General features: G+C 43.8%; 2 protein-coding genes across 3 annotated transcripts in view; one reads left to right on the top strand and one right to left on the bottom strand.

Moving 5' to 3' along the window:
- Window positions 1–15,689: 15,689 nt before the first annotated feature.
- ELOVL6 (ELOVL fatty acid elongase 6) overlaps window positions 15,690–25,912 on the top strand; it is a 131,263-nt gene continuing 121,040 nt past the window's right edge. Inside the window, exons 1-2 of the mRNA XM_014839059.3 lie at window positions 15,690–15,839; window positions 16,010–16,130. Coding sequence (XP_014694545.1) covers window positions 16,042–16,130 — 89 coding nt within the window. The 5' untranslated portion in view covers window positions 15,690–15,839; window positions 16,010–16,041. The remainder of the gene's footprint in view (window positions 15,840–16,009; window positions 16,131–25,912) is intronic.
- On the bottom strand, window positions 16,129–17,892 carry LOC139044758 (serine/arginine repetitive matrix protein 3-like). Of its 2 annotated transcripts, none has more exons than XM_070504581.1 (2): window positions 16,809–17,892; window positions 16,129–16,409 (listed from the first exon to the last, which is right to left on the bottom strand). In XM_070504581.1, the coding sequence occupies exon 1, from the start codon at window positions 17,880–17,882 to the stop codon at window positions 17,190–17,192; it is 693 nt and encodes a 230-aa protein (XP_070360682.1). In that variant the 5' UTR covers window positions 17,883–17,892; the 3' UTR covers window positions 16,129–16,409; window positions 16,809–17,189. The 2 variants fall into 2 exon arrangements, with proteins under 2 accessions (XP_070360682.1, XP_070360683.1); XM_070504582.1 differs by having other exon boundaries at window positions 16,137–16,409; window positions 17,035–17,892.

The raw sequence follows: 25,912 nt of genomic DNA, 5'->3' as shown, positions 1-25,912 counted from the left end.
GGAAAAAAAAAAAAACATCCAGGAGGAAATGCCCCCTGGCTTGCATCACATAAAATCTGAAAACCCTACAAACACTAAATAAAATACTGCAATGGACCGAATAATGGCCACCCAAAGCCATCAGGCCCTGATCCCTAGAAGCCGTAAATATCACCTTATATGGCAAAGGAGTCTTTGCAGATGTGATTGAATTAAAGGTCTTGAGATGGAGAGATTAACCTGGTTTACCCAGGTGGGCCCTAAATGCAATCACATGTATCCTCATAAAAGGGAGGTAGAGGAATTTAACACAGATACACAGAAGGGAAGGTGATATGAAGACAAAGCAGATAGAGATTTGAAGACGTTGGCCTTGAAGATTGGACTGATGCTGCCACAAGCCAAGGAAAGCTGGCAGCCATCAAAAGCTGGAGGAACCAAGAAAGGGACCTCCCTACAGCCCCCAAAGGGAACACGGCCCTGCCGACACCTTGATTCTGGTCCAGTGGTACTGATCTTGGACTTACGGCCTCTAGACCTGTGAAAGAATAAATTTCTATTGTTTTACGCCACCTAGTTTATGGTAATTTGCTACAAGATAGTCACCAGACAAGTATTTTATAAGTACTGAAATATCAGAGACTCCTAGCTCAGTTGCTGAAGGCCATTTTCCTGCAATGACACGTTGCCACAGAGCACTAGAGTATACCATGGACAGATGAGAAAAGTGTGGGTCAGAGAGAGAGCACATTGCTTAAAATCACCAAGACGGACAGTGATGCAGTCAGGATCCATGCCTCAGTTGCTCTGGTCCCAGAGGCTGTGCTTTGTCCACTCAGCCTCACTGCTCCCTGAAAACTGGGACAAAGACTCCTTAGTCTCAGCCACTGGAGCCATTCTCGACTCGACTCCTAGCAAAACACCCTGGTTGCTCTCTCAGTTTCTCCCTCTTCCTCATACCTCCACCTGCTCAACAAGGAAAGTTTTTCTATCCAAACTCAGTTACAGTTCTTGACTTCATCACCTCCTCCTGTGCTCTTGCCACTGCATTCGTCATGCTTTCACTAGGCATAAACTAAAGGAAATTACAGGCATTTGCTTTTCCCCAGATCATGGCAATATTTTCCCAACTCTGCACTTACTTTCAATGGTTCCCTGTTCCCTAAGGGGTAAAGTTCAAGACGTTAGCATGGCACAAACACCCTTCATTATCCGACCTCAAACTACCTCACTGGCCTTCTTCCCCCAACACCCTGTGTTCTAATTACACACTAAATTTTTTATTCTTCTCTCACACGCTAGGCCTTCACAAATGCATGATTTTGTACAGGCTCTTCTTTCCAAATGAAATGAACGTCCTCTTTTCCACTTGCCATCACTTTTACTAATTCTGCAAGATTCAGTACAAATGTCACCTGTTTCATAAAGCCTTTCCTGATTCCCCCAGGCAGCCCCAGATGCCTCCTTCCATAACATGTACTGCAGGGTACACACCAACCAGGTCATGAGTTTCTCAAGAGCAGGGTAAAAATATTTCTGGCTTCATATTCTGGTACAATGAACTCCAAAGTGGAGTACACAATACCTGTTTGGCATGCATTAAGAAAATATTAAAACTGTAATTTAAAATTTTTAATTTATGTTTTTAATTTTGATTTTTTTAACGTTTTATGAAACGAACATAATATGTACCAATAATACATGTATGTAATTTTCAGAAAAGAAATATATATGGAAGGGGAGTGCTCACTAATTTTTTTATTGACAGGAATACACAATAAAATATTTGGCAACCACTGGTTTGCCTATTTGAGGGAATTGAATAACGAATCACCCAGATGCAGCAGATGAAGCTGTTCATCTCCAAAAAACCAGCATCTAGAACAGTCCTCCATGCTTGGCAGCTACTCTGCGAATGTTAAATGAGTAAATACATAAATGAGGAATACATTCTTAGCGTGTGCATGTTGTACGGAAGAAATAAAACAAAGTCTTTTGATCCTAACGGGCTTGAGTTCGAATCTTGAATTTTACACTTTACTTGTTTGTGTCTTTGGGTAAGTCCCTCATTTCTTTGAACATCAATTTCCTCATCTATAAAACGAAGATAATACAACAAGGTGGTTGTGAGAATTACAAGACATGACGAATGCAAGCTGTTTAGCATACTGCCACTACACATAAGGGACTCAATAAAACCAAGCTGTTTGCAGTTCTCTGTGGCAGTTCACCCAAAGTGGAAAGCCCTGAGCCTTGTAAGTTCCCCCGTATTTCTACCACAATGATTTTGCCTTACCGTCGCCCAAGCAAAGGCCCTGTGTCATGGATGAGCTACACGGATAAAATTTGGGTAATTTTAAAGCCAGAGGAGAATCCCATAAGGTTGGGTCATTCGTGCACTTCCTCATTCTGCCACACCAAGGGAGGTTTGCTAGATATGAGCAGAATCATTTCAAAACAGCTCAGAATAGAAACAAAATGAAACCACCTTTCTTTAAGGCTTAGACCTTTGTGCCTCTGTGAACTCATCTGGTCTCAAAGGTGGCATTGCTCCCAGATGACTTACAGGAGGGGAAGGGGATGAGCATCCTCGTCCAGTCATGGAGGGAGGGGAAGGGTCCATGAGTAGAGGGTCATCGTCTTCTACGACCCTTGACAGTGCAGGCAGGTCCAAAGCAACTTCACAATATCAGAGAGAGGAGGCTTGGAGCGAAAAAATACGCCAGGCTGGCAAGGCCTGAGTGAGAACAGGGCAACAGGCCATTTGTTTAATAAAGTGTTACCCTAGGAGGGTCCCTGGCCTCCCCAGGCCAAAGAGCAGTTCCTGGGGCAGTTCCCGCTTTCAGCTCCCTCAGGGGATTCCTAGTCCTGCAGGGGCAGCTCAGGCGCTCAGTCCCTGGGTGCCAGCAAGGCAGACAGGAAAGGCAGGGAGCCCGGACCGCGAAGGGGAGAGCAGGTGCACCAACAGGGGCAGCCTTTGTGGGCTCTCCTGAGTCCAAGAGGAAACAGCCGCACTGAATGGCCTCAGGCTCCAGCTCACCCTTCGGCTCTTGGTTTAGGTCACTCCTACCCCGGAAGGTCCTTTTTGACCCCCCAACACAGAGAAGCTTGAGTTCTGAACCTTCACGATCTCCACAGAGGTACCCTTTAGGGTCCGCTCCCCCAGTCTGCCTTCCCCAAACCCACACTGGGAGTGGAAAAGCCTTGTTCGCCTATTCATAACTTTGATTTAGTTAATGGCACTATTCAGAATAGAAACCTGGGGATCACTCTCTAGTCCTCATTCTCCCACCTTCCAGAGTCACAAGTCTTGAACATTTCTCCTCAGATACTTTTCTCAAGTCCATGCTGTCTTCCCAACATCATCATGACCTTAGTTAGCCATCAATATTTTTTTCTTTAACTATAAATATCTTTTTCTAGTCCCCAATCCAGTTTTTAATTCGTTCTCTCAGTGCTTTTTCAGAAATGCAAGTCTGAGCCTGTGATGCGCTCCTCGATCTGCTTCAGTGACTTTCTCCCTGAGCACGATTGCAAACTGGTGGCTCTTGGCTCAGACCTGGACCACAGACAGGTTTTGTTTTCCCTCAACAATGATTTGTTTAAAAAGAAAATTAACTTCTGGCCAATTTTACAAATAGCAACGTGTCACACACAATTCATTGTTAGGTTTTCCTTAAGAAATTAAAGATCTGGCAGCATTGGGCCTGCATTCAAACAAGGTCTCAGTTGGTCACAGCTGTTGCCTTCTTGAGACAGGACCTACTTCTGCAGTTCAGCACAATACCCCTCATGCCTTAATGCCTTTCCACACTGAGGCCAATGGTCAGTTGCCATTTATCATCACCTTTGTCGTGTTGTTTTCTTAGAGTTAAGAAGAAAGTGAAATATTCTTATACCTGTATTTCTGTTAAAATCAGGAAAGCAAAAGATAGACTTGAAATGGCAATGCATTCAGAAAAAAGTGAGAAAAAGTAGATTCCTTGGAAAAGCAAAGACCATTCCAACTCATTTAACATGCACACAAGTTGTGTCTGGGTCAACATAACACCATTTTCTAATACAGCCGTGCACCCCATAGCAACATTTTGGTCAACAACAAACCAAATATACAATGGTGGTCCCATAAGATTCGTACCATCTAGCTTAGGCGTGTGGTAGCCCAAACCATCTAGGTTTGTGTGAGTATACTCTAGGATGTTCACAGAATTACCTAACCATGCATTTCTCAGAACTAGCCTCATCAGTAAGCACTGCATGACTGTAATAAGCTTACCCCATTCATTTGTCACCTAATCCTGGCCCCTGAAGGCATCTGAGATTTTGACCCTGACATAAAGGATGGAGCCACAATCCCTTAACATGACACACAGAGCCCTTCACCTTATCAGCTCCTGTTTGGTCTTGTTTCATCTCTACCCCATCACTGATCCCCTTAATTCATTCTTCCTAGATAATTGCTATGCATGGAAGTAACAATAGCAACCACTAATTATACTTTTCTATCTACTGAAAGTACATAGGTGTAAGAATAGGTGTGTATCCCAAGGCTATGTGTATCCTATGCACTCAAGTGCCTTGCAAGCAGGAAGATAGGTCTAGAAAATCCAAGTCGAGGCTGAAGAAGAATGTTTAATGTATATTTAGAACTTTGTGGCTGGTACTGTTCTAAGCTATTTATACAACACCCCTAAAAGGTAGGTTCTGTCCATCCTGTATTACAGTTGAGGACTCTGAATCTTAGAGGAATTTAGGAATTCCAGAGGTAACATGGTTAGTGAGAGGCTCAGGCACGAATTAAGTTCAGGTTTATCTTATACCAATGCTCTTGACCTTAGTTCCTCCCCCAAAAGTGTTCCTCCGTCTATAGTGCACTTCTCTGCCATTATCTACATTAAACTTTTACCAATTCTCAGTGACTCCGCTCAAAGTTCCTCTGCTACACAAAGTCGTCCCTGAATAGCCTCTCTACTTCTTCAAATACAATGTTCATTCCACAAGTATTTATTGAGTTCCTACCTGAGAAAATCTGTGTAAAGAGCTTCAAGCAGAGCTGGGCATAGAATAAGTGAAGAAACAGTCTATTATGACCCCTGCTACCCAGTTACTCTGCACTGTATTATTTGTCCCTATTTCACCTCTGATGACACTCGTGATCTGGAGGGAAAGAAGAGGGACCAAAGAATGCTGGACCCACTCATCTGTAGGACAACTGAAGGTTATTTTGCAAACTGTAAGAAAATGAACAAACCAAAACCCTTTTAACAGAGTATCAGACAGTTTCATCTAGATTTGAACACCCAAGTCTGAAAGAATACTGAAATTTTTTGAATCAGATAGTGCCCTAAAAAAGAACCTGGAGTGACCATTGAAAACACCTACCCACTAGAACAGGGAAAGAAAAGAGCAATAAAAAGACACCTAATAGAGAGCAAAATAAACCAGCTATCTTGGGAGGGACCCACTTAGAGGTATTATGTTCCACAAAATGCCGAGGGCAAAGATTTTGAAGTCACAATGAGCCTAGTTTTGCACTTTTGTGAACTGAGGATTTTAAAAAATCTTAATGTGTGAGAATACTGTAGGAATTAAAATAAATTGGATAATTTAGATAATAAATTAGATAATGAAAAGCCTTATTCTTTGACTATCATTTGATAGGCCCATCCAAAATGTTAGTTCCTTGCTCCTTAACACTCTTCTTCTGAATGCTGGTATCCAGCTTGTCCATTTTTTTCTTTTTGTAATAGCTTTATTGAGATATAATTCACATACCATATAACTCACCCATTTAAAGTGTATAATTCAATGCTTTTTAGTATATTCACAGAGTTGTATAACCATCACTACAATCAACAGAACATTTCTTTCACCCCCAAAAGAGGAAGTATTGAGGCCTGGAGAGGTTGAATGGCTTTTTCAGAAGCATTTCTTCTCAGAGTCTGTTCATTTAGAAACACTGAAAGCCTCCTAGTGGAATTCACTGGTGCTGGCAACTCAGCAAAGTTTCCACCAAGAGGAGTGGCTGGCCTGGATCATCTTTTATGCCTCTACTATTCTATATGAGACTGAGAAAAGGTTGTAACATTAACATTAATGTCATGCCTGCTATTGTCCCAGGTACCTTGAAAGTCACATTAACATAGATTATCCATTTAAGCTGCTTACTGTATTTAATCCTCATTTTCAGAGAATGAAACAAAGAGGGATAGAATTGTATATTCGTCAAGAGCATCGTTCCTTAACCCAGACTACCTCAGTTCCTCATCCCAAATCTTCCCCTTATGGCAGGGCTGTTGTGACACCCTGTATGTAAGGCTCTAAACCCAAGCCTGGGAAACAGTAAGCCATTGTTTTTGTTCTTGTTTAGAAGCACTATCAGAAAGTGGTGCCAGCAAGATACAACCTGAAGCCGAAGATCAAGCTCTTTCCACAGCACCATACAGCGCTGGCAAATCCCTGGCAAGGCATTTCTGAGGTAGAGGCCTTACTTGTCCTTTGAATCTCAACTCACGTTACCCTCACTGGGAGCCTTCCCCAGAACTCAGTCTGTTTTATGCTCCTACTCTGCCCTCAAGTAACCTCCAAGACACCCCTCTCGGAGTCCTTCCTTCAGTATGTTGTGATAGTTGGATTATCTGTCCATCTCTCCCATGGAACTTTGGGTCTTTGAGGGTATCTCCAGCACTCCCTCCAGTGTCTGGTATAAATGCGTGAATGAGCGTGTATATGAATGAATGACTGAATGAACAAATGAATGAAATGGCAGTGTTAAGTGAGAAGACAATAAAAGAATCATCTCACTCTTCCTTTTTAAGACCTGTTCAGGTAGCATAAAAAGACAGGCAGTAGTCCAAGGAGAAGCATGAAGTTCTTAAACCTAGGAGCAACAGATACAGGTGGCAAATTAAGAAATGAGGTCACATACTTGTTTGCCAGACTACACGTTTTAAAATAGAAATAATAGTGCAGGAGAAATTTGTGAAATATAATTTAAGTTGTCATTTCACAATATCAACCATTTTCACAGCACACTCCTCTATTTGTGATTAACCTAAATTTTCCCCTTCTTTCAACATGGCAGATCTTTGAAAGAAAGGTCTAGGAAACAGTGATAGTCAAACTAAAGAAGAAGTCAGACTACAGAGAGAGAGAGCCAAACCCAAGTGCTCCCCCGGGGACTGGGGACCACCTCCCCTGTCTGCAGCTCCAGCGAAGTTATGTTCTGGCTGCTATTCACTGATCAGCTAATCCCTCTTTCCCACTTTATCCAAGGTTGGCAGTGAGAGACCTTCGGTAGGCACCTACAGATCTGTGATAATAACTTCGTATCCAGGTGGCCTCTACCTCTCGTAGGAGCAGATGAGGGTTTACTCTTAATTGGCAGTCCAGAACTTATCAATATTTTAGAGAAGTTTCTTCTGCGTTTGGCAAAAATATTTCTCCTTCACAGTGTCTCACAGACAAGAATTCTTTGACCTTCACTTTTTCCCTAATCCATATACCACACCCCTCTTGCATCCTCAAAGTTCTCCCAAGTCTAAGAAACCCTGGATGATCTCTTAGAGACGTGTGAGAAGGCCTTTAGCCTGACTTCGAAAGCTGTGGGATCATTCAACTCAGCTTGGGGTTCTTCAGGGACCTAGACTGGCGATTTAGAAATCGATACCTAGTGAATGGCTGTATATCTAACAGAAATGAACTATCCATCACATACAAGTGAGCAGGGGTAGGTCACTCCATGCTTCTTTCTGAAGAGGAGTCACGAAGACAGCTGAAGTTCACTGAATTGGTTTACAATGTAAGCCTAAGGAAGACTTCGATTGGTTCTGCTTGGGTCATGTGTCCACCCCTAGAACAATAACTAGGCCCCAGGATTGGAATGTTTCGACAGCCCCGGGTTGGGTCAAATGCCTACTCTATCCCTGTGGTTGAGGAGAAGAGGAAGAGAGAGAGGGCTGCCCCATGATTGACAGGGGCCACGTGGAATAAAGGAGTTTCCCAAAGTTCCCCAAAATAGCAGTGGAGTGCAGGTACCAGAAGAGGAGAGGCAAAAACAGCAAATCTCCGTGTCAATGTAGAAAGGAAGAGAGTACAGGCTTTGTTTTTCTGAAGTTTTTTCTACTGATGCTGCAAACTAAATCCCAGATGTCCTGATTCCCTCATCTCCTCAGATCTCTCTCTGGCTTTGGAAAGTTCCTCTTTCAGTGTCACTTACTCACAAATCTCTTTTCAAGCCAATGTTGCGTCTCTCACTTATATCTAGTCTCCTACCTATTATCTTATTTCCAATAATCCCATTTTTCTTGCTCCACATCCTGATTGAAACATCAATTTTGAAACTCAAAATGATTAGAACGTGCTCTCAAATTCATGACCCCCCATAAATCATTAAACCCTGTAACAGGTATTATATGGTATTAATCATAAAAAGCATGGTTCGCAGCTTCAAAAGCCTCAAGTACAAGACTTCAAATGAGGAGTCAGACATTAATAACTCAGCAAGATCTTGGAAAACCCACATTTTGGGAACTATTTTACTCCTGTGGTTCTTCGGGAATTCTTTTATTTTGTGGGTGGTATTTTTTTTTCAAAGTCATCTTACTTTCCAACTTAAAATACCCTCCAACGTCTTCCAAAGTTTTTTCTCAAGATACTTGAGTAAGTATAAGAGTTCTCTGTATGGTCTAACTGAGAAAGACCGCAGGCTCGAAGTTGACTTGGTTGAGAGGAATCTGCTCCTGTGAATGCCTGCCACACTCAGAGCACAGGAACCACAGGTGGTCAAGCTACGAGTGGCATGGCAGTCTACAGGGTGCCCAGTTTGCCAAAGTTGTCTGCCTTCTTTGTTCAATATCCTTATTTCACAGAGGAGGAAACTGAAGCCAAGAGAGGTAAAGGGGTGTGCCCAGGATTACCCAGTAAGTTAATGGCAGGGCTAGAGCTCTTGCTTCCCTTCTCCTTCCACTTGCCCTACCTTCCCTTTCAAGATGTCCTTCCTCTAACAGGCGGCTGAAATGACCTCTCCTGCCAGGTCTTGCTGTACATGCATTTGAGGCTAGAAGGTCTTCCTTTCTCTCTCCCTCTCCTCCCTCCTTTCCTCCACATCCTCCTTCCCCCTCCCCTTTCTTCCATTCTTTTCCTATCGTTATATATAAAATGCAGCAAAAGGATGCATAAAATACAAGATCATAAAAATGAGTAAAAGAAGAAAAAGTAAGGATAAGATTATAAGAAGGAGAGGGGTGAAAAATGTGTATTGTTTGAAGCTAAATCCTTGGTACAAGGGCAAGCTCCAGATTTGCCTCCAAGTGTGTTAACAGTGAGGACATGATCCACGGTATTCTTTATAACAGATCAATTACTTAATATGACACAAGTATGCTTCACACAGAGACCAGATGGAAATATTCTTCAGAGGTTCCTTGTAAGAAAAACATTTGAGACTTTTTTTCCTGTATGCTATGTGGCCTGGAAGAGGCTGAAAAGACAGTCGTTAGCAGTTTAATTGGTATTCACTGTTATCAGACCCAGCCCAAGTCACAGGGGGTAAAAGCCCTCCTAAACCTCCCATGAGGGTCAACTCCCTGCCTGTCCAAAGGCCCAGTCACGTCCACTGCCCGCCTCCACACCTCTGACCAGTGAAGGTGGGATCATGGTGGGAGAAGGGCCCATTGAGACCCACACCTTTCTCGAGGTCTCCTTTACAGTGTGGACCAATACCTACCAGAGGGATAGCAGGAGAGGGTCTGGGTATTGCTTTGTAATTCAAAGGAGTTTATTCACCAGTAGATATTTTCCATGCATCTTCTCTTTTCTGTTAACACAGATAATGAGGAGTACGTGTGATTTCCCAACAACCAGTTCATTAATACATACATACATACATAGAGAGAGAGAGATGGATCTCAACAATGTCAAAGGAAATCTCTAGGTTCCTCTTCACATGCAGGTTGCCCATTGTCCTCCAGGGGCGCTATGACCTTAATAGCAGTGATGAGAAATCCGTGTTCATTATAAGTTATGTTCTTTAGGTTTTCATTTATATCCCCAATAAATGTTTGTACTACTGAATACTTCTGTGTGATGAACATATATAGCGGAAGTGCCTCTGAAAGGAAGAAAGCACAGGAGAGGTAGAAGCCCCTCACCTCGTTCGTTGATCTCGTTTTCCAGAGAGACCCTGAGCCCCCAAGGACCAAGACAACCCATTCCCTCAGCCCTGCTTGCCCTCTGCTACTCACTAGCAAAGTGGAGAATCTTACCTCCCAAACTCAGAGGGTTTCAGGCAAAACTATCTTTAGGGTGCAAGGCACAGGCTCACTGTGTGAGCTGATTTTTATATAATTATTTGCACTGCTCTTATTTATATAAAATATTTGATGTCTTTTCTATTTACCTAAATCCCCTCCAAGATCAGTAAGGAATGTTTGTCAGTATGATGAGATCTTTCAGGACAGGTCTATTTGGGATGGCGTTCAGCGTCAAGGCCAGGAGACACTCTGGAGCTAGGGCCCAGCACCGTGATAGGGAGATGGGGGACACCACCCTGGGCACCCCAAAGCATCGCTGGAGGGCAGTTGGTGGCAGGAGTAGATGGTGGGTGCCCGGCTCAGCCTGTCCCTCTCAGTGCCTGAGAGTGAGGGAGTGTTCTGCTCTGCCGGGGTCTTTAAGGAGGTCCTGGTCCCAACTTCACTGTGTGTTTTGACCAAAAGCCTTGTGAGGAGGTGGGAAGTCACCACTATTCCATCAGTTTTTGTTCAAGAAGGCAACCATGGTGGATACAGTCTCCTTGTCCTCTTTGGTTTGTAAATAAATTGTGTCCTTGAGAAAGAAAAATACTTCCTAGAATTTATAATTTTCAGAGAGATCTAACGTGCAAATGATCTGGAACTGAATATTGATTTTTCTCCTTTGTGGTAGTTACTAGTTTGTGGATGAGTTTTTTATTTCTACTATTAAGAACACAAATAAGTATTTCTCTTTTACAAAACAATACGATGTCCAATTTTTTGAAAGTATCTCCACTGAGGTGGATAGCAAAGTTTGGGCGGTGGAGGGGGAAGCAGATGCCATCCCGGTATTGCCATCCTCTGTCGCTGGGGCTGGGAGGAAACCGCAGCTTGCATCAGAGAGAAGCATTCCCTTTCTAACTCTGTCCTTTGCCCAGACCCAGTGCAGCTTGGGGGCATATGAAAAAATAGATGAACTGAATCAGAATGCAAGGGAAAATGAGTTCATCTGCTTGAGGTTTGTTTTCCAGTTTAGAAATCTCTACATCTGTCAGACAGAGCTGTGTAACTCTGGGGTGATGTATGGTTTGTGCTAATTTGTTAGTCACCCTAGGAGACTAATACAATCAGTACAACATTTTCCCTGTTCTTAAGGAAATTTATAATTTATAACACTGGAGAGGATGGTTAAGGGCCTTAAGAGGCGCGCTAACAGGAGCCTCGAGAGTTTGGGAGCCTCGAGAGAGCCAGAGATCATCTCTGTGAGCAGGAAAGGCCTCAAGCAGGGAGTAGCTTGTGAGTATCCCAAGAGTGGCCTGAATCTGGCAGGTAGAAATGGAGGGTTTGGGAAGGAAGGGTGTTCCAAGCAGAGGGAATTATGGGAGAAAAGGAACCAAAGCTTAAGATGTTCAGAAGGTGTCAAGTGGTTCAGCTTGGCTAGACTCCAGTTATGGAAGAGAGGTCTAGAAAAGTGAGTTAGTGTTAGAAGGGCCCAGAAACAATGTGTGTATTTTAACATATTTCTATGGCAGAGAAATTTTGAGCTGGTATCAAGATCCTCCAGCCTAGTAATGTTATTTTACAGATAGGAAAGGAAATTAGAGAATTGATTTACCTTACTCAAGCTCAGCTAACTAGATCTCTAACAGAGCCAGGACTAAAATCTAGATCTTTTGTTTAGTAGCCATCTTTGCAGTAAATGTCTGTCTTTCAAACACTCTTTATTCTCTGGGTTGATTTTTAAAATTCTGCTACTAAATATCAATTAACTGTTACTTTTAGAGCCCCATTTATTTATATTCAGTATTAACTACCTATCTGGTTATGGGTTAGAAACACATACAATAAATCTTTTCATAAAATTCCTCGTGGTGTTGCTGGGCTCTCTCCCAACCTCCCCCCCCCCCCCCTTCTTTCCTGGCCTTCTATAGGCCCCTTGCAGGCAAAGAGCTACGCAAACAGCCAGGCCTCAGTGAATGTTCTGTAATTTAAAATAAGTCCGGAAAATCACCATTTTAAATGTTTTATTTCTAATATTATGCTACATATTGTTTTTCAATATAGAAAATTAAAAATAGAAAAGTGACCCATTTTCTCACTACTCAGTTGCTCCTGTTGACTTTTTTTAAACAAAATACAAGTATAAGAAAACTCAAATACTTAGGAAAATTAAACAGTGTAAATAGCAAGTAGGTACTCTTCTTAATGTGCTCACAAATCTTTCCCTAAATATATATATCACCAACAAATTCTTGTCTGTCTTTCTAGAAAAAAAATTGTGTACAACTGTAGATGATATTTTCATTTTTTTTATTTTTTGAGGAAGATTGGCCCTGAGCTAACATCTGTTGCCAATCTTCCTCTTTTTTTTTCTTCTCCCCAAAGCCCCCCAGTACATGGTTGTATATTCTAGTTGTAGATCCTTCCGGTTGTGCTATGTGGGATGCCGCCTCAGCATGGCTTGATGAGTGGTGCCAGGTTGGCAGCCAGGATCTGAACTGGTGAAGCCCTGGGTGGCCGAAGCAGAGACATGAACTTAACCACTTGGCCACCAGGCTGGTCCCTGTAGATGCTATTTTTAACATGACACTATATACAACATGCTGTGTCTTGATTTTTATTTTCCTTAAAAATATATCTTGGGGGTCGCCCAGCACCATAGTGGTTAAGTTTGCCTAGTTTGCTTCAGCGGCTGGCATTCTGGGTTTAGACTTGGGCACAGACCTATACACGGCTTTTCAAGCCATGTTGGGGCAGTGTCTCACATACAAAATGGAGGAAGATTGGCACAGACATTAGCTCAGGGCCAATCTTCCTCACCAAATAAAAAAATAAACATTAAATATATATATATATATATGTATATGGAAGCTCTTTCGATATTGCAACCTACAGAACCATTTCTTTTTAAAAGGCTTCCTCAGATTCCATTATAAGGATGTACCATCATTTAGTTAACCAACCCCCTATTATTTCCAGGGTTTTATTACAAACAGTGCTGAGTAATATTTTATACACATATCTAGAATATTTTTGTGAGTGTATCCACAGAGTAAGTTCCTAGCAGTGGAATTATTAGGAACTATCATGTCATTCCCCAGCTAAAAACCCTTTATATCTCCCCACCCCATTGCAGTTAGAATCAAATCCAAATATTTTACCTTGATTTACCAGGCCACCAAGACCTGGCCCCTGCCTGCCTCTCCAACCTGACAATCACTCCTTTATCTGAGTTGGAAACACAGCAGCCCTTTGTCCTTAATCCTGCAAAGTCATTTCTTACCCCAGGGCCTTTGTACTTGCTCTTGCTTCTCGTAACACTGGTCAAGAGGTGGCTGGCTCTTTGTCACTGTGGTTTCAACTCAAAGTCACTTCTCAGTGAGGCCTTCCGGGTTTAAATGAGAATCCCCATCCCTTCACATCACGCTGTTTAAGTTTAATCTTCGCCCTTCACTTTATATGAAATTATTTTGTCTTCCCCCCTGGAATGTGAGCTCCAAAAGAGCAGGAGCCTTGTTTTTCTTCTTCCCCACTGAGTTGTGAGAGCACAGAGAGCACAGCTGGAGGAATAGCAGGTGACTGAATGGTCAAAGGATCAGTGGAGCTAAACGGGCCACATAAGCTGCTAAATTGCTTTCCAGACAAGAGCCACCAGTTCCCAGGCCCCTGACAGCACTTAGTACTATCAAACATTTACCATTTTTTGTAATTGTCCACTTTAAAGGTCAAGAAATAGGGACTTATCTCCCATTTTGGAGTAACTTTTATTCAGACACTGTTAAGAACACATCAGATATTTGTTTTTAACATAACCCCAAATCCATCTTTGGAAAATAAACATGCAATAACAGGCATTATTTGAATAAGAAACAGTAAGTAAATGAGAATTTCTTACACTAGTTTGAAATTGATGAGATAACTATACTGAATAAATTCCTATACTGAATTTAAAAAGTCGAATCCTTTTACCACAAAAGTAGGACTCGTGCTTGTAAAATGTTTGCTGGATTTTCTCACACTTGATTCCTTTCTCACTTCCCTCCCTTCTTTCATTTCTTTAAGCAGTCATTCATTCACTTTACAACTATTGATTGATTGCTCACAGGCCCAGGTGCTGTGCGAAAATCCTTCTCTCTCATTGGGTCACCCCCACCTTCTAGCCTGATCCTGCTGAGTCTTTTGGCCTGGGCTTTACCTCCAAAGTCAATCAGACTTGTACTGCAGAAGTCTCTAGAAGGACAACCCTTAAATGGAGAGATGAGGAGAGTCCATACATGGAATTGTTGGGAGCACTAACATAAATTAAGCTGCTCATCACCAACCAGTCTAGCCCTTTGATTTACGGAACATTATACTGGATTTTCTAAACTCTTTAATTTCTTAGTATATCTTCCTCCCTTACAGAGATGTTTCTCCCAGTTCTCACTTCTCAGCGGTTCCAGGCACCTGACTTTGAATGAAAATACCCTCTCTTTGGACAACAAGGGAAGTGGGGAGCAGGGTGCTGGAGAAAGAGAATTTTCTTCCTGGTCCTAAAGTCCACCTAGTTTTCAAAGCATGGGTTTCTTATCATTATTATTATAAATTTACAATTACTTCCATAGATTAGATTATTAGATGCTTTCTTGTCTCATATTTCATTTTTCCCAGCTTGTAGGGAACGAGTGGAGGGGCGGGGGCGGGGGGAGTAGAATATACTTTTCCCTCTGGGAACAGAAAGAGGGGTGTATACGGAAGCTGAGATTAAAACGTTGCTCTGAGACTGGGGGTTCAATAGGGGTCGAAGTTACATTTTGCCCTCTCCTCAAAGATAATTCTGTGCCACCCACCCGTACAATACATAAAGCGAAATTCCTTATGCATACAAATAAAGTTTTTGCATTCGACCACTTGGTCCAGTTCTCTCATCTGCTACCTTCCTTCCCTGCTTTGTCTCAGGTGATTACCTCCACCCCTCAACGTACCCAAACCCTCCACCCAACCTCTCTTCCTCTTCTGGCGACTAGTCACTCTCGACTTTCCATCAGCCTCAACCTCAGCATCGCAGCCGGCACGTGACTGAGGAGCTCTGAGCCCCGGGTTTACCAGAGCCAAAGCCATAGCTCTGGGTTGGGGGCCCTCAGAGTACAGCGGGAGCGGAAGGAGGTGGGAAGCGCAATCTCCTCATGCGTGATCTCGCCTCAGCCTTGCCCGGAGTTCTCCTTGGGAGAGGGCTGGCAGGTTTCACTATTTCCCTCGCCCATTAGCCACGCTCGCAGGTCCGCGCGCCTTGGGGCTGCGCTCTGCACGTTGAAACTTCGTTCAAAGCCAAGGCTGAGCGGCCCACGAGGTGGGACTTGGGGTTGTGGCGACCTCGAGGCCACTTCCTCCCACTCCAAGCCATTCCTCCACTCCCCCAGTCACCTTTGCGTAAACAAAACTGCCCGCCCCCCGGGCTGGGGAGGGCTCGCCGTGTCTCGCTCTCCCTCTCAAAGAGTTAATTTTCCGATCGCACGAGGGGGAGGAGATTTCCCTGTAGACGAGTAAAAAGGGTGATGGACAAACGTGCGGGCACTAAGACCGCAGGGCATTCATTTCCTCCTACGGTGGCTGCGGACGCCGGGAGGAGGAGAGCCCGGGAGCGAGGAGGTGCGAGTCGCCGCACAGGCTATGCTCAGCCGTGGATGTAGCTGAGAGGCTGGGAGAGACCGACTGCCGGACACCGAGCAGCCCGGGGAAGACCGAGGGGGGTGGGTGGGGGCAGCAGACAGGAGAGCCCTCGAAATCAAGCGCTTTACAGATTATTTTATTTTGTGTAGAGAACACGTAGCGACTCCGAAGATCAGCCCCGATGAACATGTCAGTGTTGACTTTACAAGAATATGAATTCGAAAAGCAGTTCAACGAGAATGAAGCCATCCAATGGATGCAGGAAAACTGGTAGGTGATGCTTTCGCGTGCTACTGTTCCCGGGAGCCTTGCGCGTCTCCCCGGTGTGCCTTCATGTCGGTATTCACTGTCTGGGGCGCGAATGGAGCGGTGGATCGCGGGCAGCAGCGAGCCCATGGCCGAGGTCCCGGGTCTCCCGGGCGCAGGAGACGCCTGGCTGCAGGAGGCGCGTGGGTCACTGGGTGCCCCTGTGTGAACCGAGGCTCCGCATGCATCTTTAACATCGATTATATAACACAGGACATATATGTATACATCCAGTAGAGATGTCTGCAAGACAGGGAGGGCGGGAGAGATGCCACATTCCAGATTCCCTACCTGTGCTGCCTCCTGGTTTTCATCTAGATTTGGGTTTGCGGGCTTGGCCTCCTGCAAGCCGAGTGTGCAAGGCAGTGGAGGGCGGACCAGCTCTCCGGCTCCCTTTAACCCTCTCCCGCCCGCCGGCCTCGGCTCTCTGGTCCTCGCCCTCGCCCCATCCCTCGTGTCCTTCCTTTCTCCTTGCAGCGCTCCTACTTCACTGCCCTCCTCTCTGCCGCTTCCTCCTTTCCTGGACCCCTGTCCCCACGCGGATCCCTTTCCGGTTCCATAACGAGACGGGGCGGGAAGGAGGGGACAAGGAATACAGTCATAAAAATGAATGAACCCGAGCGCGTGGAGCCACGCCATTACCAAGTTTCTGTTTTACGGAAACGCCTTTTGGACACGCTCCGCTCCAGTTCGGTGGGAGGCTGCTGATTGGAGTGAAGACACAGATTTAAAAACCCCTCGATCCGCAGAGTGGTTGGGGGCTCTTCCCTAGACAAACTTCTCCTGGCGGAAAGCATCTCTCTTGTTTACTGTGCTCCCTCCGCCAGTCCTTTGGAAAATCCCTGTGTGGGAGGCGATCCTCTGTCACCTTGCAGTGTGTACACAGGAGAGTGTGCTCATCTCGCCTCTTGCAAACGGCGCTGCTGTGGCAGACATTCCCTCCCTCCTCTTGACCCCGGGGCTGGCGAGCAGTAAAGCGCCAGCCGGGCGCACGCCGGGCCGAGCCGGGCCGGGCCGGGGCGGTCAGTCCCCGGGAGCTGCCTGGGCGGGGCGGGCCCGGGCTCGCGTGCCCGCGCGCCCTCGCTCCCTACCTTCCCTCCCCCACTCCTCCAGGGGAAACCGGAGACTCCGGGGCCGGGGCAGGGGGTTGCACCGGGAGGGGGAGCCGCGGGCGGGCGCCGGGGAGGGGGTTCCTCTTCCTCTTCCCTCCGGCCCCTGAGCCGAGACCAGCGCCGGGCGCTTCGGCCGCCGCCTCCGGCCGGGCCCCGCTGGCCATTTGCGGCGGCCGCGCGCGCCTGGGCCCGGCCGGGCGGGGCGGCGGGCTGGGCGCTCCCCTGGCTCGGGGTGGCGGGGGCCCGGGGCCGGAAGGCTGGCCGCTCGAAGGCCGGGAGGGCGGTAGGGGCGCGGGCCCGGGGGCCGGAGGGCGGCCTTAGCCTTTGCGGCTGCCGCGCCCGGGCCCGCCGCCGGCCTCCCCCGGTGCACGTCCTCCAGCCGCGGAGCGGGGGCGCGGGGGCCCGGGCGCCTCTGCAGCTGTGCAGCACCCCTCCGGCCACCCCGCGCGTGCCGCTCTGCCTCCCTCGCTGGCCCCGTGTGCTCGTGTTTTCCGTCGGCTGCCGCGTCCCCAGCTTGCGGCACCCTCGTCGAACCTGCCTTGCTGGAGCCGGCTGCCCCCATCCACTGGCCGCCAGCCCAGCCCCTTCCACGACCCTGGGCCATGCTGCCTCTTATTTACTTGTTGCCTTTTCTCTGAGGCCACTTTCGGTGCCTCCTCCAGGTACCATTTCCCGCGTCTTCTCTCCATTCACTCGAGTACACACTGAGCCAGACAGGGCCTCGGCCCTCCCCAGACTGAAAATGGTAAAAATGCGCCAACTTCTTTTCCCGGCTGGGCCCTGACCACTGCTTCCTCCTAGCTCTTTATCTGTTCCTTTCTTCTGGCAGTAGCTTTCCTGGTTTTCTTTATGCACAGGACTCTGTGTATGTCTACCTGTGCCTTCCACGTGTCCATTCTGTAGGACCCGGCTCTTGTTTCATCTGACTCAGTCACGCGGAGCACCTGAAAGATGCTTTGCACAGGGCAGATGCCGGGGAAGTGCATGTGCAGTGAGTTCCAACGATGACCGCTGCCCATTTTATTGCCAGCACTACCTGTTAATACCTGAAGCTTAACCTCCTTGGCCTCCCCCTGCGTTTTGAATATTATGCCATAGCCACAGACTAGGATTTTCCCCTTCCTGGCCTTTTCTCTCCTTGTTGACCTCCCGTTCCTCTTGGCTTGCATGTTGCAGTCAGAAAACCCTGCTGGCTGTTAGTCCTTCCTTGCTAGTCTTCCTGACCCTAACCGGCGGTCTTGCGTTCTTCTTTTATCCCCGAGTGTGTGTGTTTCTCCCAATATCCCAGGGGCCCAATTTTATAAGCGCCCCCCCAAAACCCCAACGGCCCCAAAGTCCAGAATCAGGTGTATAAGAAAATGCAGATTTTCTTTTCATTTCCCTTGTCAACAAGAGAAGGGGCTCCATAACCAAGGCTTAGACCCCTGTCGGAGCAAGAGAAGTTTAGGCAACCTTGTGGTCATTCCTTTTCCAGACTCATTAACTTAAAAGGGTTTGAAATAGCTTCTGGAGGAAAAACACAATGTTGTGAAGCTGTCCTCTGTCTGCCTTTTGAGAAGTCATTTGCAGTTGTCGGTAAAAATCTCTTAAACATAGCCTCAAACAAAACTTGTTAATTTAGAGAGTTATAACTTGTCTTTCAAAAATGAGCTACACTGTCTTTTGAAGAATGGTGAGGAAGGCCAGGAGAGAGGTTTTGTTTGTTAGAATGCTACCTAGTATCAATTAAGAGGCCTTTAACTAAGGGTATTTATTAAACATATCTTTTTATCCATATGCATTACCTTGTTACGTGTTAATATAAAGGTGCCCCCTGTTTTGGAGTGGTGTTGGTATAAACAGTAAAAAGTTCAACCAAAGCAAGTTTATCAAGTTTATGGCTGCTTTAAGTAATGATTAACCCTCTCTTCATTGTCCTAGACACAGGATAACTACTATAGACCTTGTTACTTTTCTAGCAAATACTTTCATAAATAATACATTGGAAAAGGAATTGAAGTGCAAAGTAATAAATATGTTCCCTTGGAGAATCATCCTGAGCCTCATCTTGAAACTGCATGTCAAGTTAAAAATATCCTGGATCATATTATCTGGTAAATGGGAGTTTATTTCATGAGGCAGAGGAGAATGCCTGCTTTTGGCTCAGCAGCATTTTTGAGTTCCAATTTCACACTGAAAAGCCCTTGTGATTTTACAATACTGAAAAGAGAGGCATTTTGCTCTTTTATGAAATGTCTGACTTTTACCTGTTATTTTCACTAATCACTGACTTAATTTATAAGTGCTGCCAGGAAGGGAGCAGAATCGCCTTGTGATTGGCAAGTGACATGAAAGTCATTGAGTGAGAAGGGGCAGCTGGGCTCTGCCTTCCCTCCCAGCAGCCTCCCGTGTCTGTGCGAACAGCCGTGAATGCTAGTTGCTCCAGTTGTAATTGTCTGGCCAATGATGATTATCTTCTGATGTCTGCTGACACGGTGTTCGCCAATAGGAAACCAGGAGGCCTGTGCTGACTGCTGAAACATTATGTATGTGAGGTGACGTCATCGCAGGGCTTGCCTAGAGCCTCCTGAAGCCCTCCCCCGCACTGCATCCTCCCCCTTTGGCATCCTCCACATAGCCAGCCTTTCAAGCTTTGTATATTTGTCTGACTTTTCTTCCCTTCCTCCCTCCGTGGTGATGGTTTTAAGGGTTTTAATGTTTTTATATTTTGTGTTCTGTATTATAGGGTCTATAAGAAAGTAGGAATTTTTAGAATTAAATACTGTGTGGCTAAGAAAACCTTTTTATTCACAAATTTGTTTTTACCAAGGAATAAAATTAAGAGAGACACTGTTTAAAGGGAATTGTACGTCTATCTGTTCTTTCTTATATGGGAGGTTTAGAAAGTATCATGATGTACAATTTCAGTATTAAACAACGTGAAAGCATTATAAGTCTGTATTGGTATTTTACTCAAAATATAGCATCGTGTCTGTCAAACTTTTAAAATGCAGGTACAGGATCAGGCTGTTGTTTTCCTGTAGTGACAGTTGCTTTGCACTGATTTCTAAAATCCTTGTGACCTGCTGTATGCCTTTGTAAGAAAAATAGCTGGAAAATAGTGTGATCTGTGGTCATGACACCGAAAAGATCACAGAATCTCATTTAATCAGTGACTCTACAGCAAATGCAAATTTGGTCAGCTATCTAGGAAAATACTGTGTCCACATTGTACTCATTATGTCGCTTGCCACTTATTTTGGAGAACCACGCTCGTGTTAGCCTTAGGATTGAAGAGGCTTAAGTGTGCTGAATTTAACATGCCATTCAATACAGTTTAGAAAGCACTGGTATATTGGCCTAATATGCACTAGGTTAAGAATAAGAAGGCTGAGAAAATGTATAGAGAAGAAAAATATGATCTACGTTATGATCCTAGAAAATAATGAAATGTTGTGTGGGAACTTTCATCTGAACTTTCAGGTATCTTTTAAAAAATGATGTATAGGGGCCGCCCCGTGGCCAAGTGATCACGTTCAAGCGCTCTGCTTCAGCGGCCGGAGTTTGGTTGATTCGGATCCTGGGTGTGGACCTGGCACCGCTCATCAAGCCGTGCTGAGGCAGCGTCCCACATAGCACAACCAGAGGAACTCACAACTAGAATATACAACTCTGTACTGGGGGGCTTTGGGGAGAAGAAGACAAAAAAAAAAAAAAAAAGATTGGCAACAGATGTTAGCTCAGGTGCCAATCTTTATAAAAAATATGATGTGTATTCATGCAGTCCATTTTTTTTAGGATTCTCAGGGATAATGCAAATTATTTTATGATTATATTATTCATCTCTATATTTGCATTAGTTATAAAGAGCACATGATGGTAAAATTTTTACATAAGGCCTTTCATTAAATTAGAAGTTAAATTTGCTGTCTAGAGAAGGCTGCTTGTTGCTTTTAATGTTAGATGATGATAATTTTAAATGTATCAGGATCACATTGGAATTTAACTCTAAAGTCAGCCCACTCCAGATCTAAGAGTTGTTTTGCAAGCTTCCTTGAAAGAAGACTCTTTCTAGTAGTTAGTGGACAAGCTGTGAGGAGGACGGAGACTTAGAAACACTTAGGAGGACATGGAATAACCATCCAATCGGTCTCTAGCCAGCAAAGTAAAATGGAGGAGTGTAACACTAGTCAGGCAGAGCAAGAATTCATCTTTGCTTCAGTGGTCTGGGTATTTTAGGTCCAAATAGTTTCTGAAATGAGTTATCTAACAATTGTCTCAATGATCCACTTAATTTTTCCTGTGCGGACACAGGTGAGCTGAACTGTCGTTTATTAATAGGAAGCAGACAATAGTCCACAGCATCTGCCTTAGCTCATTACATGTGCCCTCTACCTTTTCTAGGCCCTTGCTTCAAATCTGCCTCCTCCCAGTTACCTGCCATTTATCTTTGTTAGGAGAGCCGAGGCATTTACCTAGGAAAGTTACCTGTGCCACAGATAGTATTTCTGTTGATATCCCTAGGAAATCTGAAGGAAAATACATCAAGGCTTTATTGAAATGTTCAGGCTCATAACTTCATCCTTTGTCTATATTGTAATTGTTTATGTGTGCGTATAGGCAGGTACAAACGTGTAACGTTGGCATAGTGCCTCAGAGAACTTTAAAAAGCAGCATCCCTAATTATATTTAACTTCCAATAATTTTGTTTTGGAGATAGACTAGTACTTTTAAAAGAAATTATTGCCCTAGAGTTAGAAATGAATTTGTAATTTTAAGTTCACTGAGCAGAAACCATCCCAAAGCATAGGTGCATGTATGTCATCAAAGTTCAAGCTTATGTGTTTATCATGATTCATTTCCATATGTAGTATTGAGCACTCAATTTTGGGTTTTAAGGTTCCTTATCCTAGCATATTGGAATGACAGGTACTTTTAGGAAAATTTTTGTTTAGTCAGTCACTCACTGTGAACTTTCTCAAATTTAACTTTAACCTTGTCTGCCAAAAAAAATGTACACGTGAAAAAGATTTACACTTCTCTTTGCTGAGATAAATAAGACATGCTGATTAGAAGCAATTTTGCTGGATAGATACTTAGTGCTTTCTAATACTTTTATTCTGTTTCCTTCAGGATTTCATATTAAAGTTTTTTTCTTTCTAAAGCTTTTGTAGAAGAGTTCCTAATTGCAATATGATAAGGAGAATATCACTGATATAATGTATTTTGGGGAGGGGGACCCCTACTGTTTTTAATCAGGTTTATGATCACGTATTTTAAGTGAAATAAGTATAGCTCCATTATTATTATTATTAATTATTATTATTATTAGTGAGGAAAATTGTCCCTAAACTAACATCTGTTGCCAGTCTTCCTCTTTTTCCTTGAGGAAGATTGTTGCTGAGCTAACATCTGTGCACTCTTCCTCTATTTTGTATGTGGGATGACACTACAGCATGGCTTGATGAGGGGTATGTCTATGCCTGGGATCCGAACCTGCAAACACCAGGCCGCCGAAACAGAGTGCCCTGAACTTAACCACTGTGCCACTGGGCTGGCCCTGCCATTTTCTTAAAGATAAATTTCAAATGTTTTAGCTCAACCCTTGATTTTATCAGCTCCCATCCTTGGAGCTAGTTTTTTTGTTTTAAGTGATCCTTTGGGTTTTGAGGCTGAAATTTTGAATTGACTATTTGTTAAGTCTTAATGGACAGTATGCAAGGTCATTCTGTGATGACTATGAAAAGGTCAGCGGAATGCATGTTTATCATCTGTCTTTGTGAGGAGAGTGTAGGCATTTTCCTAGAAAAGTGTATGTATATGCGTGCTCACGCACGTACATAAACATAAACATATGTTAGTGACTTTTTAAAAAAATGAAAACTTTTACCCCATTAAAGACCATTCTTGTCTATATTTTGCTGTTAGAAGGGCACCTTGCGAGCCAAACACACTTTTCTAAAATTTGCTGCAAAATAGGTCCTAATTTAATTGACTATTTTGTCAATTTTTTTAAAACTAGTTAAGTGATACGATTTTAATAAGTGTTTTGAAACTGTAAAAATTGAACATTTAATACTTGGATATACCCCAATTATTAATAAATTTTTTAAAAATCTTCAATATGGTTAATAATAGCTGAAATCTTCAAGTTTTCTTTTAGGGCCAGTGGCTTGGCTCCTTCTGTTCGTAAGGGTGAGGTTAAATAAAATAGAAAGGTGTTGAAAGATGCTAGGCCCACTCTATCTGGGGTAATTGACTTTTTCAGGCGAGGTGAGTTCAGTGGAATTGAATACTTTGACAATTTCATGATCTTGTTTTAGGAGGCTCAGTGGGAAAAAAAAAAAGGCCTGATGAAGAAGTTTACTCCGGAAACTTTTTTTTTTTTTTTTTAATGTGCGTCTTCTGTTGAAGTCTGTGGGTGCCTTAAGCACGTAAAAGCTGCATGGGCAGTGGTTGTCATCACAATAAAGAGTAGGAAGCTCAGTAGAATGTTCTCTAAATATCAAGGCCTGTGGTTTCCTCTCAATTTTACGACATAGACATAAAGATCTTAGAAAGTGGGGAGGATTGTCCTCATTCCAGAGAAATGATGCTGGTAGTTCATACTTACACGGTAGTTTTTCTGATGGCAGGCATTCTTTTAAAATGTTTTACATTGTTAACCGCTGAGTCCTCCAGCCCCCTTTGATGTGTTATCTTTTCAGTTTCACACAATAGGAAATGAGGTGCAGCGTGGTTAAGCAAGTTGGGATGTGATGTAGAGATAAAAAGAAGAGAAATGGGCTCCAGGCTTGACCAAGGCTTGGTCACCCAGGCCCCGAGCATCCCCTTGTTGAATAGGAATATTCAATCAATAAACAATGCCCTTGGAAACCTGGCAGCACTGTGGTTCTATTCGTTGGTGATGCTGATGTCCGATTTTTCACTGAGTGGATCCTGATCATTTAAGGCCAGAAGAACTGCAAAAGCACCTGTTTATAATGAACATTCAACTGTGTAGGTAAATACTGTAACTATTAACAAATGTTATTTTCTGAATAGTATTTGTTCAGTATCAGCACTTTGTGATTGGAGGACGCCATGTCACCTTTGATGCTTCTATCATAAAATGTTCCAATTTTGTCTCAAACCATGACACAGATTTGGAACGTTTCTTAGAAAACATACTTCCTGTCTGCTTCTCTGTGCCGTCAGCCTCATACATCAGCTTGGTTCTGGACTCTGGGAGTTCGTCCTCCCAGGCTTTCCTCCAGGCAGGTTTGAGTAGCTACTGGTAGAGAGCCCCACCAAACCAAAAAGAAAAATGTGTGGGTTGGCGATATCCCTGTACTTAGAGGTCAGCTCCCACAATGTGAAAAATTACAGCCAGAGTCTTTTATGTTTTATTGCTTTTAAATTCTTTTCCTCATTCTAAAGTAATGAATATTTATTATGGAAAAAAGAAATGAAAACATTAAAAAACATGAAGATGTGGAAAGAAAACACCCTTAGTTCCTATCAGAGGCAACCACAGTTACTTTGCGTTCAGCCTTGTTTCCAAGTTTTTCTATCTGTAGATCGTTCAGTGCATGTCAACGACTGATGGCGTTGCGGTTGTGTGCCAGGGACTGCACTGGGCACTGTCCATTTCATAGCATCTCATCACAACTTCTTATGTTGCTTTTTTCCCTCTTTACATTATAAATGTTTTTCATGTCACTAAAACCTGTCCATACTTATAATTTTCAGGGCAACTTAATATCTTATTGTTTGGGTTTAAATTAGTTTGGGTAACCGTTCCCTTAATGTTGAACATGCTGAGTTTCTAGTATTTTGCTATTAGAAATAGTCCTCTGAACATCTTTGTAAGGAATCTTTTCGCTGATCTGATAATTTCCTTTGGATAAACATAAACTGTAGCGTCCAGGGGAATGACTCTCTTTATGGCTTATGATATCTGCAGGCAGGTTGATGTCTAGGGAAGTTGAACCAATTTATACTCCATCAAGGAAGGAGAGTTCTCACGCCCTTCTTAGCAATGAAGATGATCACATTTTAAAAATCTTTGATAAGTTAATGTAAAAAGTGATATCTCACTGCTTTAATTTGTATTTATTTGGTTTCTTGTAAGATTCAAAAAACTTACTCATGTTTATTTTCCATTTGCTCTTGTGAATTATCTGTACCTGGCCTTTCCTAATTAGCTCTTTTCTTACACTTGTCTATTATAAGGATATTAGCCTTTGTCTAGCATGACTAGTCATTGTGAATAATTTCTTCCCCAGAGTGATGTCTGTGGCCTCTAGTGTGCTAACTTTTCGTAGTTGAGAGCAGATGTAGCAACTAGTTTAGCATATGAAATAGAAATGTATTTTCCATCACTGTCTAAATGAAGAGAAACCACTGTGCTTATCTCTTCTTCAACAACCTGGAGGTCAGAAACCTCAGGGAGGAAGTGAGGGGGGAGAGGAGAAGCCGGCTCCTACTCAGTGTGCAGAGAGAGGAGAATTAGTCTCTAACTTCCTGCTAGTTTTTGGAGTCTGTTCTTTGCATTTGTTTTTCAGTTGTTCCCAGGCGTGATGATGAGAGTTCCCTGTGGCACTGTAGTGCAGTGGTTAAGCCCGTGGGCTCTGGAGGCTCCAGGCCCTGCTTCCACGACATAGGAAGTTAATT

This window comes from Equus asinus, chromosome 3 (genome assembly GCF_041296235.1).
Source record: "Equus asinus isolate D_3611 breed Donkey chromosome 3, EquAss-T2T_v2, whole genome shotgun sequence".
In the NCBI taxonomy this organism is placed as follows: Eukaryota; Metazoa; Chordata; class Mammalia; order Perissodactyla; family Equidae; genus Equus; species Equus asinus.
This window is presented reverse-complemented; position numbering and strand designations above follow the sequence as displayed.

What these genes read in the sequence shown, in the direction of transcription:
- LOC139044758 (XM_070504581.1), bottom strand. Translation starts at nt 17,882, where the DNA reads ATGGCCCAGGGTCGTGGAAGGGGCTGGGCTGGCGGCCAGTGGATGGGG.